The sequence below is a fragment of the Falco rusticolus genome, chromosome 12, assembly GCF_015220075.1.
Source record: "Falco rusticolus isolate bFalRus1 chromosome 12, bFalRus1.pri, whole genome shotgun sequence".
Taxonomy (NCBI): Eukaryota; Metazoa; Chordata; class Aves; order Falconiformes; family Falconidae; genus Falco; species Falco rusticolus.
In genome coordinates this window covers 28,344,579-28,359,852 of record NC_051198.1, presented here as the reverse complement: position 1 = coordinate 28,359,852, position 15,274 = coordinate 28,344,579, and the positions used below count along the sequence as shown (strand labels likewise).

The 15,274-nt window shown below is 41.2% G+C and overlaps 1 protein-coding gene across 2 annotated transcripts in view; it reads right to left on the bottom strand.

The window, feature by feature from the left end:
• XDH (xanthine dehydrogenase) overlaps positions 1-15,274 on the bottom strand; it is a 60,057-nt gene that overhangs the window by 29,512 nt on the left and 15,271 nt on the right. For both annotated transcript variants that reach the window (XM_037405131.1, XM_037405130.1), the window contains 12 exons: positions 14,407-14,464; positions 12,511-12,607; positions 11,172-11,280; positions 9,397-9,523; positions 8,491-8,552; positions 6,261-6,329; positions 5,379-5,447; positions 4,851-4,937; positions 3,400-3,541; positions 2,534-2,626; positions 1,609-1,760; positions 580-673 (listed from right to left, as the gene is read on the bottom strand). In XM_037405131.1, the coding sequence (XP_037261028.1) occupies positions 580-673; positions 1,609-1,760; positions 2,534-2,626; positions 3,400-3,541; positions 4,851-4,937; positions 5,379-5,447; positions 6,261-6,329; positions 8,491-8,552; positions 9,397-9,523; positions 11,172-11,280; positions 12,511-12,548 (1,042 nt within the window). In that variant the 5' untranslated portion in view covers positions 12,549-12,607; positions 14,407-14,464. The remainder of the gene's footprint in view (positions 1-579; positions 674-1,608; positions 1,761-2,533; positions 2,627-3,399; positions 3,542-4,850; positions 4,938-5,378; positions 5,448-6,260; positions 6,330-8,490; positions 8,553-9,396; positions 9,524-11,171; positions 11,281-12,510; positions 12,608-14,406; positions 14,465-15,274) is intronic.

Genomic DNA, 15,274 nt, shown 5'->3' with positions numbered 1-15,274 from the left:
AAGAGACCTCCCTCCTTTATCTAATTAAAGCTGAGCCTCCAGGTGAACCAGTTTCCAACATCCCAACATAATTCCCTCTTTCCCCTTTCCCTAAGCTGCACACAAACCAGTACAAGAGAAAATCACTGATCAGACAGTCCACTTCAAGAAATCTATTAAAAAAAAAATCTTCCTAAGAGCAAATACTGAGACATTTGGCCTTCTTCACAGAAAAAACAAATCTTTATCTGAAAAATCCACAATGATCAAGGTATGATAGTGACAGAAACAATGTCATGTCTATTTTTTTACATCAATAGACATCTACAACCAGCTCTTCACAAGGACATGTCTGTAACATACACATACATACACAGTACCAGCAATTCATTATGGCATAGAAGTTCAAAATGCTTTAGGAAGCCAAACCTAGGCCTAGCTTTAGGAATTCAGCCTTTAAAAGGGCTCAGACTCAGACTAAGCCTATTTTACTTAATGTTAACTTCCACTTTCAAGTTCTGACCTGACCTAACAATCCATGGCAAAGGTCTGTTAACTATCCAACTCCCCACAGTGCCACGAGGAAATTAAGGAACTCACCATTTGATACCAGAGTCAGTTTGCTTCCACTTGCCATTAACACAGGATTTAAGTCAGAGATGGGGCTTGCTGTCATTATGTTACCACCAAGAGCCTAGAGTGATAATATATGCATCAGATAAATATTTAAAAAACTGAAGATACAGTCATAGTATCTTGTAATCCTGCACTGCTACATACACAGTGCATTAGAGGTTAGCTCTGATAAATGCTTTTTGTTCCATCAGCAATTTTAGGCCCCTAATGAAGTGGGAAAATGTAAACCCCATGAAATCAATTGCTGTCCCAGTCAATACTAACACTCGCCCAAAACAGTTTTAGGAACAGTCTTTGGGTAACGCATCAAAACCACCTCGTGCTCAAACCACATACGCCCAACAATGCCAAAATTCAATCACTGTAGCTGCAATTAAAGGAAGAGTCATGAAAGTATAGAGCATCTTTTCAGTAACATTCAGGAACCTAAGTTTTTTGGCTACAATAAGTGTATGGCACAGTATCTTGTGGAACAAAATTTTGTGTTTGGTAGGTTGGTTCATCTGCTTGCTTGATATTTTTTTCTTTTAGTATAACTAGTTTGAACACACCAAACCCACTTCCTCTTTTCCCTTTAAAACTAGAGGAAAATTTGGCCAATCTGATACATTAGCACTACAACTACCATAGTTGAGCTGGCAAAAATCTACACTCCTGCTTCTTTGAAGTTTTTCCAGCACTCTAAATACATTTTTGTTAAACTAGTCAAATCTCACTACTGTTTCCCCTACTTATCCTGATAACAGAAGTGGAATAGCTGGACAACTGCCAGGTTTCCCTTGCTTGCTAAGTCTGCGATACCAGTATAGCACAGACACCAGCTAAGACCTACGTTGCTATCATTTCCTGGGGTTGGTTTATGTGCACTAGCTGCTTTGCCTAGGTTTGCAAATGCTCTTGTGCGAGAAGCACAAGGCACACCGACACTGGATGAGGCAGGCCAGCTGCTCAGACTCTTTCAATTCCAGTCCCTAATGCTCCTGAGTCACTTACGGCAACATTCCTGATCTGTGGCCCTGCAAACCAGCGCAGCTGTTCAAGGACAGCATGGAAGATCTCTGTTTTGTAAGGAGGAAGCTCTGCCACTGCTTTTCTCAGAACCTCCTCTACTGAGCTCAGGGTACAGGCAGCACCAAAGATTACCCCTGTAAACAAACAAAAAGAATTGTTGCTCTCCCAAACATTAAGCTACAGGAAGACAGTTATAACTATCTATAAAACTTAGATGCCACTGAGTCTAATCAAAGAGCAGGGTTTAGAGAAGACATTCAGTCACACTAGACTATGTTGTATACACTGCATGTCAACATCACATTCTCAGTAAAAAAAAATCACATTTAAGTCACAGCTTATAGTGGTACTGCCCCTCACATGAAAGTAACCCACCACCCTTTTGCCTCAGTGTATTATATTATGAACGATATCACCCTCCTATAGGTATTAGTTTGGCCTTTAAGAAGTGAACTCCACCTCCTCTCCAGTTTCTACACCTTAAACATGCTACCAGACATTGGGCCACATGCACTACATTGTCCTAATTACTTTATTTGTAAGGTTGACCTATTTCCACCACAAATATAAATGCAATACTTAGTCACTTAGACTTGTCAAATCCAGCATCTTTCCCCCAGTTACTAATTTTAAAATCTTTCTAAATAAAAAGATTGTCCACTGAAACCCATTATTAACCCAGTCAATATACGTAAAACACCAAACATAAAATGTCTGATATACTAGTGAAAGCCCTCTGATATATTATTTTTTATATATATATATCACTCACTCGATTCCCTGCACAGGAGAGGCATCAATGCATACAGAAAGCAGTTTTTAGACTGGGGATTTTCCTTCATATCCTCTTTGTCATTCTGTGGAGTCCCCACTCACTTCACAGGTATTCTGCCTCTTTTTTACTCACCTGTTTCAGTGTGCTGAACAGCATTCATTTCGGAGATCCATGCTGGTGCTATGATCACTGGATACAGCATGTTCTTTAATCTCATCTCAATACCTTAAGGAAAAAGAAGAGTCCTTCAGTTACGTGCAGGTGACAAAGCTTAAGTTAACTGTTTCCCAAAGAAATGGCAACAAGACTATTAAAGAGCCAGTTCATTGACCATCTGTTACAGAGACTATGTAAGGTCACAGATATACCAGACTAAAAGCTGTTTTCTCACTAATACCAGAATTCCATCAGAGAAGTTTTAGAGACTCTTTTCTAGGATTACAATAATCATAAATACACTGTTTAGTGCTTGTGCAACCTGGCTATTGTTGTACATGATCCTTCAGGAAAGAACAATGAATACAATCAGCCATACAAAGTTTGAGGATTGTTTCCTGAACCAATTGCTCAGGATAACAGAATTACTAATACATCTGAACTCTCCTCCTCAGCATGTATGTATGCAGGAGTATATATTTTCAGGGGAAAAACAGTAAGATTTCAAGTTTTGAGTTTATTCACTGAAAAATCTTCCAAAACACAGGTTTCACATCTGAATTCATGCGATTACAAGGACACTAATGCTGTGTCACTCCCCTCTTCTCAAAATTCCACAAAACTAGCACAAAAGCTCAGGTCTAGATAACCACATTTTTATTTTTTTTTTGCTCAACACAGCAAACACCATGGAAAAACATCACTGTGAGATTAATCTACCTGAGAAGAAAATTTGTTCCTACATACATCCTAAAGATTATTAACAGCAATGGCATGAAGGAGGTTTACATTTGCACTGTTCTCACAAAATACTCCATGTAAAGTGTTCCAACTGCTCTTACCCACTTCTGTGTTCCCCACAACAAGCTTGGCACTGGGGTACTGCGATTTGAGAGCCACCAGTTCCTTGAGAGTTGTAGGCTGGATCCACATTACACGCTCGCCTTTGAAACACATCTGTTTCTGCTGCTTGTTACTCTGAGTCTGCAAAGTGAGTTCAGATAGAGCTCAGACCCTACATCGAGCCAAGAATCCCCGCTCACATGCTGCCCACGCCTATGCCAGGCTTAGCTCCATTTCAGTCGAGTTACTGATAGGTGGCTGTGATATCCACACTGCTGTTGGCAGTTAGCCATTCCCCATCCTTCCGCTAGCAGTGACAAGGGTCTTTTTCATGCTGACAAAAGTTTTCCCTTCCTAATACTGCCAGGTGCATCCTGCTGCCACATCTCCCCAGCAAGACCTCTCCAGCAAGCTCCATCTGACCAAAGTTCTGGTAGATGCCCATGGCTTCAGCATTCTTAGAAGTAATGGGTTTTCTATTCTTATCTCACTGCAAAAATGTCAGTCTTTAGCACCACTGAATTTTAGTTACTAGCTGCAAGCCCACATTCTGGTTCCCTTTTTAATTCCTTCATCCAGTGACTGAAGAAACCAGCCTAACATGGCTGCCTCCCAGCAACATTAGATCAACCTTAGGTAGGAAAACGTCTAAGAGAGGAAACAGAGGGGACTTACCTCAAGCTAAATATATATTATGCTATGGTCTATGGGAACCTACTCATGCTGCAGCTCCTGACATGTTTAGGCTGGGTGCAGCAGCAGAACTAAGGGCTGGATTTCAGTTGTTTGTTAAATGTGAAGAAAGCTGTAAACATGCCATATGCTGGACTAGATTCCTGTCTGGGACACATTTACTTAGGAGAAAACTACCCCCAAAAAAAGACAGGAACGAAACCTGGAGAGAAACTAATCACATTTAACTTTTTATGTCAGTGTGAGCCAGCCAACTTCTACTCCTGCTACACTGAGTGGAGAGAAGTTGGTGCTTTTGGGAGGTCATCTAGTTGAAACATTCAGCTGCATCCCATAGCTCATGCTTCTCTTCCTACACTATAAAGGGAGCACAGGGTGATTAGTTCAGATACGGCTGTCTAATGTAGAAGTTCACATCTGACCTATTAAACTGAAATCTAGATGTCAGCCACTGTTTCACCCCTGGGGAGGCAGTGACCGGAAAGGAGGGCAACCCAAGAGCAAGCACGTATGGTAAGAAAGAGAGGAAAGCCAGCCAGCTGGGGCAGCCACTTGGCCTGCGTATCTTTCAAGCCACCCTGGCTTAAAAGCCTTCCCTTTTATAAAACAGAAGCGTTCATGCCCACACATCTTCTTTCACCAGCAGCCATCTTGTGTACTGCCTTTTCCTCAAGGCAGAGACACTGCAGGCACTCAAACCCTGGGCAGAGCAACAAAACCAAGGAACCACATACTATTTCTGTTTGAATATACTTACCATTAGCTCTGGTGGGAAGATTGGCTCCTGTGTAGGGTCCAATGGCTGGAACTCAGAAGTGTTGAAGAGGCTGGAGGAGATCATTGCCTACGAGGGAGAAAAAGCAAATGGCTGGGCAGCAGAGAAAGCTATCCACATACAGCCCTAACTCATTCCTCTTTCCAGTCAAATCCCTATTATTATTTCATGGAGCAAAGAATGGCAAATGCAGTGTAAAGATACCACCTGAACCAGCATTTCAGGCTCTTCAGTCATCTTTTTCTGATAACAGCGCATGTCTGGTCAGAAACCTGAACCCTGAACACACTAACAGGCTTTTGCTAATCAAAAGTGATATCACTTCCACATTGGCATGTTAAATTACATCTTAGGTACCTCTTTTGAGGCAAGACCACCATAAAATATAAAAACTGCTTTACATAAATACAGATAAATTAGAAGTATGGAGCTTTGGCACAGAACAAGACAGAGCTAAGACTTCAAAACATCAGAAATAGAGAAAAAAGTAATATTTGAGAGGCACCTTACCATATTGTCTTCTTTTCCATTCATGCAGCAGCCTGGACCATTGGCTTTCCCTCCACAGCAGCCCCCATTCTGAACAAACAAGCATGCTTCAGCTATTCTACACAGTCACAACATTCCAATGTTTACAGGATATATTCCTCCCCTTTTATCAATCACAAAAATTTGCAGTAATACTTTTCATTAATAAACTACTTTGACTAAAGAACTCTAAGCAGCCTTAATTGCTGGAGTAATCCATGCAATGCTGGATGCTTCCTAAAAAAGAATCCACAGGAATTCACTGAAATTTCCTGGAAAATAATTTAATTATATTCTCTCTTTCCTAAACTCATTTTATACTCATACTACCTTATGCCCCAGTTCCTTGGTTTCAGCCCTCCATTGTTTGTGCCTCAACTAGTACATTAAATATGATTTACTTTTTTCCTTCAGATACACCAAAATGCTCCAATTGTGCAATTTATTGGAATGGTGATTAAATGGTTTCATTCATCATTGGACTACAAAGTTTGAGAAAGATTACACTGCAGAATTAAGTGGGTTTCAGATCTGTTTTCACAGAAAGATGGATCACTTCAATATACCAGAAGCTAGTGACATTGCTTGTAGTTGTCACCATTTTATTTCACGAAAGCGTTGCACCGCACAGATTCAGAAGGAACATATGTAGCACACTGAAGTAGAACCTGTGTCATGATGGCTAGCCATGCTAACCAGGACATATGCAGTCACAGTGTTTTCTAAGAAGCAGACATTCAGACCAGCTCAGACAGCTCTGAATATGTGCCAGTATACCACAGTAGGGCCAGAGAGGTGACTAATGCATCAAAACTCTAGTACTGTATTGCAAATTGAGGTTATGGCTTTTAAAATTCAGCTTACCATGCTATTTTCCCTCTCACTACGACAGCATCCAGTGCCATTGGCTACTCTGCCACAGCAATTCAAGTCCTGTGGGGACAAAAACTCTGAGAAAAAAACGTGCAGATTCCAAAGAAATGAAGTAGACCTGATTCGCTTTAGAGAGAAATTGATCCCACGTTTATTATACCCAAAGCAGGAATGGGAGATGGAAGGTGCCAAGCAAGTAGGTGTCTCCCTTGCCAGTGGAAGGCAGTGTCCTGCAGCGTGATGTCTAGGTCATATCCAGTCTACTGATAGACCTGGTTTAGAACTACTCTGACCATTCAGCCAGTATCTCTGGTCCAGCTGGAGCTGAAAGGATATACCCAGAGAAAAGGGACCAGCACATACAATACAACCCCTGGTACCCCACCTGCATCTAATTGCATTCAGCTCAGGGGACTACCTGAGCCCAGTATGGTTTCTGTCTCTTTAGTAGCTCTGTCCAAGTACCTGCTAAGAGTCCCCTGGAGCCCTGTAAGTTTTTGATACCCACAACACTCTTTGGTGAGTTCTGCAGGTCAGCTACCTGGTGGTAGATCATCTGCCTTTGTTTTCAACCTTACTCCTACTAGTTTCATTTCTTGACACTGCTTCTATATTGGAAGAGCCAGCAAACAGCAGATGCCTGTCCACATTCCACCTGACAGTCACAATTTTGTAGCTCTCTGTCAGAGGTCAACACAAACCGCTGTAAGGGTTGTGTAGAGCCCCTTCCCCTCCCTGGCATCTTTTTTCCAGGCTGAAGCATCCCAGACTACTTGTATGGAAGCCAGATTACCACAGATATGATCCTTATTCCACTTCTCTGAATCTTTTCCTATTCTGCTATACTCTATTAGAGATGAGAGGACCAGAACCGCACAAAGCGCTCAAGTGCAGGAAGAATCATGATGCAGACAGTGGCATGACAGTGTTTTCTGGTTTGCTCTCTAGCCTTTGACTTGTTTTGTTTGCCAGTGAGCACTGAATTCATGCTTCCGTGGAACTGTCTACCATACCTCCAAGATCATCTTCCTGCATGGTAACAGGAAGATGATCTTGTGTCTGCTCACAGCCTGTCATTTTACATGTGAAATGAGGACTGCCTTTCATTCTGTAACTTGCTTCACATTTATTTGCCCTGAGCTTTGTATCCCATTCCGTTCTTCAGTCGCTCAGGTTCATAAAGTCCTTCTGAAGTTCCTCAAAATCTGTTACTGTTTTCACTACCCAGACTAACTTGACATCAGTTAACTCACTCTCTCACATCACTACTCAATTTTCCACTGCATTTAGGGATGTCTTGAACAACCTTGCTCCCACCACAGCTCCCAGCAGAAATCCACCAGTGACCTCCCTTCATTGTAAAACTACACCATTTTCTCCTACCTGTCATTTCCCACCTTTTAACCAATGTTTCATCCATACAGAGATCTTCCCTCTTACCCCATGGCTGCTTATTGTCTTTAAAAGCCTTTGGTGAGACACTGTACAAAGCCTGTTGGAAACCCAACTGTATCAACTGGGTTTACCAGCCATTGTAATAGATTTCACTACTGCTTGTATTCTCTTTTGGTGATCATCATTCCAGACAATGAAACGGAATTAGTGGGCAGCATTCTAAATTCTTTACTTCTGACATTTAATACCGGTGTTGCCTCACAAGTGGCTAGTAATCACTGAAGTACCTAATGATCTACTTTTCTTCACAGCCTCCAGTAGTCCTTCAGGAACAAAAGGACTAGTGAAAACTTATGGCAAAGCTTCGTACCTCACCCAAACCAACAGATTAATTCCGGTCAGGAGCTATACAGAAATGACTCCACTTTCTTTCCAGAGCTATTCTGCTCTGCAGCTGATCTTCCAAGAAAGCAACTTTCTCATCAGATTCCCCCCCACAGTATGTGCATTTTCATGCACCATACCTTTGCACTTTTTCCACGTCAAGGATCATCTATCTGCAAGCTGTATTACGCAGAGATAGTGAGTTTTTCAGAGACACACAAAAAAGGGACAATTGGGCAGATCTTATTAAAGTGCTGCAATTCCAACAAGTGGAATGAGTAAAAGAGTTGGTCTTCCTGCATTATTAATGCATGAAGTACACACAAAGGGGTCAAGAGTTGGAGCAGTGTTGTTGTAGCTGGGTGGCTGTAGCATGTATGTTTCCTTCTTCCCCATTTCAGCTCGTGGTGTATTTTTTTAAACATTATCTGAAGCCACTTACTTTAGCAAATGTCCTGTATCCTTCCAGAATTGGTCTGTACCCTGTGCACCGACACAAGTTCCCTGCATTGCCAAAACAAAAGGATAAAGATTTTATGTCATTTGGCTGAGAACTTCTCTTCTTTTAGAACCTTTTATTGTTTCTCACAAAAGCTGGTCAAATCTAGATAAAGCTAATGAAAAAAAACGGGAGAAGGAAAATTTCATTAGTAATCTTGCAACAATCCCACCATCCCTTTTTGTTGAAATTTTAAATTGAAATTAATTAAAAAAAAATTATCAGTCTGCCCTATTCAGTATTCATTTACCTCAATTGTGTGAGCCTAATCAGTATACCAACTCCTGAATTACAAGGAGGTTGCTTTCTCCTGCATCTCATTTCCCCTCAGGTCACTGCTGGAAGCATGGTAACAGTTCTAGCTCAGCGATAACAGCAGCCTCTCAGGTGATTTACTCAGCTGGATTCTGCCCCATTCCATCACCTATATTGCTGTCTTGGTCCTTTACTTGAGGTTGGCTGGCATAAATGCTCTCTGTCACCTCTGCAGGCTCTTGTGACAGCAATGAATAAACAAGAAGGTGTGGAGGCTCTTACAAGCCCCCCCCCCCCCCCCATGAACAGGTCACATTTTGGTCTCCGTTTAGTGAGGTCCTAATCCAAGACTGAGGCCACTTGTGCCTGCTTCAGAGCAAACAATGAGCTTCTGTGAGATCTTCTACAGGCCATTTTTGTTCACTTCATAGCACCTGGCCAATCTCCTAGCAGAAAAGCTAGTTCTTAACCTCATAATAATCAGTTGTCTTTAACAAAATACATTAAACAAAGGTGCACCTCCATCCCTTTTGGTGAAGCAGGGGTAATGAAAGCAAAGCAGGTTTCATCTCTTGCAGGGCTATGAGCATTTACCTTGGAAAGCATCTTCTATGTCCTCCATTCTGGGCTCAGGTTTGTTCCGAAGCAACGTATACATGGACATGACAATGCCTGGAGTGCAGAAGCCACACTGGGACCCATGACTTTTTGCTATTCTCTCCTGAGAAAAAGTAACAACAATTATCAGCTGATAGTATCAATGTGAGTTTATTGTGCTTGTTTCTGTAACATCCCTGTTAAAATACAATCTCGCTAGAGGAGCTGAGATTATCATCAAATGTTCTCTGATGAGATGGTCAATTAATCTGTGAAGCAGACTTCAAAGAAGGGAACACTTTGCATCTATGCTTTGAACTCCCACTGTAACTGAAAGCGACTAGAAGCCTCCAGTGAATCACAGAATGGGTTGGGTTGGAAGGGACCTTAAAGATCATCTAGTTCCAACCTGCCCACCACAGGCAGGGACACCTTCCACTAGACCAGGTTGCTCGAAGCCCCATCCAACCTGGCCTTGAACACCTCCACAGTTGGAGCATCCACAGTCTCTCTGGGCAACTTGTTCCAGTGTCTCACCACCCTTGTAGTAAAGAATTTCTTCCTAATAGCTAATCTAAATTTATGAACATTTTGTTGCAAACCACTACCCCTTGTCCTATAGCTACAGGCTCTACTAAATAGTCTGTCCCCATCTTTCTTATAAGTCCCCCTATAAGGTCTCCCCACAGCCTTCTCTTCTCCAGGCTGAGCAACCCCAACTCTCTCAGCCTGTCTTCATGGGAGAGGTGCTCCAGCTCTCCCATCATCTTTGTGGCCTCCTCTGGACTCACTCCAACAGGTCCAGGTCATTCTTATGCTTGGGGCCCCAGAGCTGAATGCAGTACTCCAGGTAAGGTCTTATGAGACTGGAGTAGAATGAGATTAGGAGTTCTTCAGATTTACCATGCTAGAAAAGCTGGAGCTACCTGTATAGACCTGAGTCTGAATTTCAAAGCTTAGCCGTTAGAATCTGCAGGGAAGGGAAGTGAAAGACAACAAGCAAACAAAGGTCAAACTAGGTGCCATTCATTCATGCGTGTCTAACTTATTTTTCACTTTGTTGTTTACTGTCTTAGATAGTTATTGGCACAAGTCCTGCCCACTGTACCAACTGAGATAAATCATAGTTTCCCTTTAAAGGAGCAGTATCTCTGAAAACGCTGAGGCACGTCTGCTTCCATAAAAAGTGCATTATAACACCTTGCTAGATGAGCAAGGCTTCGCATTCCTGTCACTCCTCCCCACAAAAAATATTCTGGGACTCCAGAAACGTTGCTGAACCAAATGTTACTGCAGTGAAGGTTCCTAACTATGCAAGACAAGAAGTCAAGGCCATTCATGGAAGGCCATAGGAAAGCCAAAACCTAACTCAGATTTCTTGGCTCCAAGTCTTTATATAGGCTTTCACCACATCAGTCTTCCCAGTTCCCGGGATTTGTCCAGGTTTGGACCAAGTCCAGCCATGTAGCCCTAGAACGAAGGTTTGGACCAAGTCCAGCCATGTAGCCCTAGAACGAAATCATTGGCACCAGTTAAGTGCTAATTAGCACCATTAGGATAGCGCCAGTTAACTTGTTAGGGCAAAACAGAGCTCCAGCATTGACCCGGGAGTTTGATTCCATCATTTAATCATTCCTGCAAGTAAAGACTACTCATGTGGAAAGTCACACTCCCAAATTTCACATCATGATGGAAGTCCCAGCACCCTGGAACAGGATTAACATAAGAAAACATGAATAGAGGGTTTGAAAGTCCCGGTATTAATATCTTACCTGGGCTGGGTGCAGCCTGGATTTTGTGTTTCCTATACCTTCAACAGTAGTTACAGCTACGTGATGCAGAGCACAAACAGGGAAGAGGCAAGCATTGGCAGTATGGTGACTAAAATAATAAATTAAGGTCACTTCATTTGACATTGCTGCTCAACAAAGAAAAAAGGGAACCGGAGGATTAAAGAGTACTCAGAAACTGTAGCAGTGGACACAATAGGAGAACTTAAATAGATCCGATTCAGGTATTAGTTACAAAGCAAATCTTTTAGCACCTAGTCAGCCAAAGTTCTCATCAACTTCGCTTGAAATTTAAACTGAGTATGCACCGTAGGGTTTGACCTAGAAATAACAACTTTAAACATTCTCATTGCATGTTAAGCTACAGAACCCATGTAAGTAATTTATAGGGGTGGACTACAAATACCAAGATGTCACACAGCTGGCCTGGCCCACTCACAAAGTTACATAAAGGCACAGAGCTCTTGGCCTTTTACCTAGGAAACCATTTCTAGATGGTACACACGGGGAAGGAGTCCAGGCTGAAGGAAAACAGAATAATGTTGCCAAAATTCTTACAGGAACTAGCTATTTTATTTCATTTCTATCAAGGCAGAATAATGACCCTAAAGATACCTTATTCAAGGCCACATTCCTAAGCAGAACCACTAGAGTTAAATGATCCCAAGTCAAAGTAGCTCCAAACATTATTCCAAATAAATCCAAGATTTCAGTGCTTTCCATTCCCCCCAGTAAAAATAAACCAGGGCCTGTCCTGGCCTATCCCTGGTTATCCTCTCTTTCCATTCCCTTTTTTGTTTGATTCCATTGCTTCACTCTTCCATTAATTAAAGTAAGAACAGGAAGAAAGTTTGTTTCAGGTAATACGAGTAATTCTGAAGGTTATAATAGAAGTAGAGAAAATGTTAGTATCTGCTGGCATACAGAAACCAGATTATTATAGTAATACAACAGCAATAAAGATTTTATCACAGTAATAATTATTTGGGTCATCACAACAAAAAGTTTATTACATTACAAGAGAAAAAAAATAAAGGTTTTCTGAATTGGGAAAAGCAGATAGCCTGCATGCTAGAGTCAGTGCAGATATTTTAGGGCACAATAAAATAGTTCCCTATCAACACTGTGCAATGCTGTAGAAAAAAATATGTTCTCACATTAGCCTTCTGAGTTTATGCTCTGAAAGTGAAGAATTATGTTTTGGCAGAAACATACATTATATAACTTTTTTTTTTAAATTAGTACCATGTCTGGAATGTCAAGAACCTGGATGTGTCCTCATTTCATTTCTCTGTTGAAGAGTTCAAATTGCAAAGGATACAGGATTTTCTTCCGAAAGGGATCATACTTGGATATCATAACAGTGCAAGCACCACATCCACCTTCTCCACAGCCTAGTTTGGTTCCACATAGGCCCACTGAGAGACCAGGAATCAAGGAAAACACAAAAACTGTTGGCAGCAGCCTGCTCAAACAGGTGTCAATCAAGGCTTAACAAGGAGTTCTTGCTGGAAACCAAGCACTCTTGTTATGTTAATGATTTAACATTAGCAAAGCTTCAAGTGCTGGCATGTGAGCCTTGAGATCAACACCCAAAGCCCTAATATGGAGGCATTCTACATTCCAATAGATTCTTAGAATAAACAAAAAAATTCTGAACTTTAACAGTTCCCACTTTCCATTAGACTCAAAAAAGTAAATGAAATCAGGGAGACAAAGCACTCAGTAATGTTGAGCAGGAGCTCAACTTTATGAGTAACGATTCAACAATTCTGTCAGTAAGGAAATCTACCACAAGAATTCGACTTGTTGCAAAGATGACTCCTCCTTGTGTGTAAAATTCATGTTGCATATTATTTGTAATTTCGTTGGTAACAATGAAATTACAAATAATTTTTTACTGCAAAGATTCTGGAACAGGCTATTTTCATAGAATCGTAGCAATCATGGGATTACTTAGGTTGGAAAAAGACCTTTAAGATCATCAGGTCCAACCACAACAGGCAAGTCTACCGCTGAACCATGTCCCTAAGCACCATGTCTACTTTTCATACAATCACATCCCTGCTTCAGCAGAAATAACAGCTTTCCTATGCCTTTCAACGTTTCTCTTGACAACAGTGCTAATCTGCCCCAATAAAACATATTTCTCAAAGTATTTGACCAGATATCTATGAAATAAGCTCACCAGCCATTAGAAGTCAGTAGAAGATCAGAAGCTTTTGAAGAGCTCCGACTACCTCTTCACAAAGCTGTTTGCACTAGATAATAATGAACTTAAACATAACAGGTCTAGCAGTAAAAGTGCACACAGGCACAAGTCATGCCATTTATTTTTCCTCTTGAACTTTACCCACCCAAGTTAGTCAGACAAAATAGGGCTGTTGATCTGCTGGAAACCCCAAAGAGGATTGTGTTTTACACCCCCATACTTCTTTCAGAACCCAGACAAACAGGACATGGCAGCATGGTGAAGGAAATATGCATGATTCTTTTTAAGAAATACACCAACACAGATGTGAACCATTTGGCAAATGTACACACCCAGCTGGTCAGACAAAAACTCAGAAAAGATGGGATGACACTGCCTACTGAACTAGACCTGGTATAGCCAGCCTGGTCATCACAGTAATAGCTACCCAGCTCCTGAGGCTAATCTGACTCATGAGGCGACCAGTTTCAAACAGGAGTGAAACGTGACCATTTGCATCCGCTCACGTAAACATGCCCATAGTATGTGGTGGGAACCCTTGCCTCTGAGTTTGCATCCCTAGGTCATCTGATAAACAGGCCACAGGATAACCAAGCTATTGGATATTAACTATCCGGTAATAACCAAGTTATTGGATGATACAGCAAGCAGCTCAAGCGGCTGTAATGTTTTGGCCAGAAATTTCTTTACAATTTGCGTAGAACAAACTAAACTTCCCTTCAATTTTATTGTCATCTCAATATTGCTTTCTTTCCATCATATTCTAATTCCTAGAATTTCGGAGAGTTTTCCCTTTAAAACACTAATGAATTCTTTAAACTTTATTTAAAGTATATTATTTAAAATTTGTTATTGCTTAAGCTTAGAATACCAGCTGTAATCTTTTCCGGGTTAAACTCTGCGCACAAGTTCTGCCTAGCACTCAAGTGACAGGCAGAACAGTAAACAATTATGAAATACTGCAGGCATTTAAACCCTTCTGCTATTTCTTCTGACATTGGATACATTTTCTTCGTAGATAGGTTAGAAGAGTTGTTTCTGGGTCCACATCTTTTTCCACCACCTGCAAGAAGGGAAAGGTACTGTTACACACAGAAGGCTTTACAACACAGGTATGTTGGAAGGAGAAAGTTTGGCCTTTTCTTCTTTTCCAAAGCAGGAAGCAGAACCAGTGATTACCTCCCCTCACTATGTTCAGCACAGGTATCCAGACACGACATTTCCCTGAATTTAGTGTGACAAAGAAAAGTATAAGCATTATATATGTCAGGTTTTCAGCCATGGCACACTGATGCAAATTTTAAAAAACCCTTCAACAAAAATGGCAAACAGAGTAAGTGGTGAGCAGAGAAAGAACTGTTTTGTGCTTGACTTTTGAATTCCTGACATCTCCCCAAATAGCATCTCATCTTTATTGACCATGCATAACTGACCTCTGTCCCTTCTCCTTCTCACTATTACGAGACAGAGAAAATGACCAGATAAACAGAATGACAGAAACTGCATCAATAGTAGACTTCACAGAGAAAAAAAATGATAGTGGAAACCCTAACATGACCAATACAGGTGCTGCAGGACAGCCAGCAAGTACCAATTATCTTGAATTTTCTCTTTCTTCCCTGCTAATGTTAAATCAATCAGTGTGACATTAGTAGCCATCTTAAATGTGGGAATGTGGAATTCCAACCAAGGAGAAATTTTTTCTGCACTTTGAGTCTGCTCCATGCTATTAGTGAACAACACTATTAGTAGTTACCTATTAGACATAAAATTAGATTTTACCTCAACCTCTGCCCAATGGTCAGAAACCAAAGTTCTGCCCCTTGCCTCCAAATGGCTGCAGAGCTTGTCTTCCCCTTTTTCTGTTATTAAT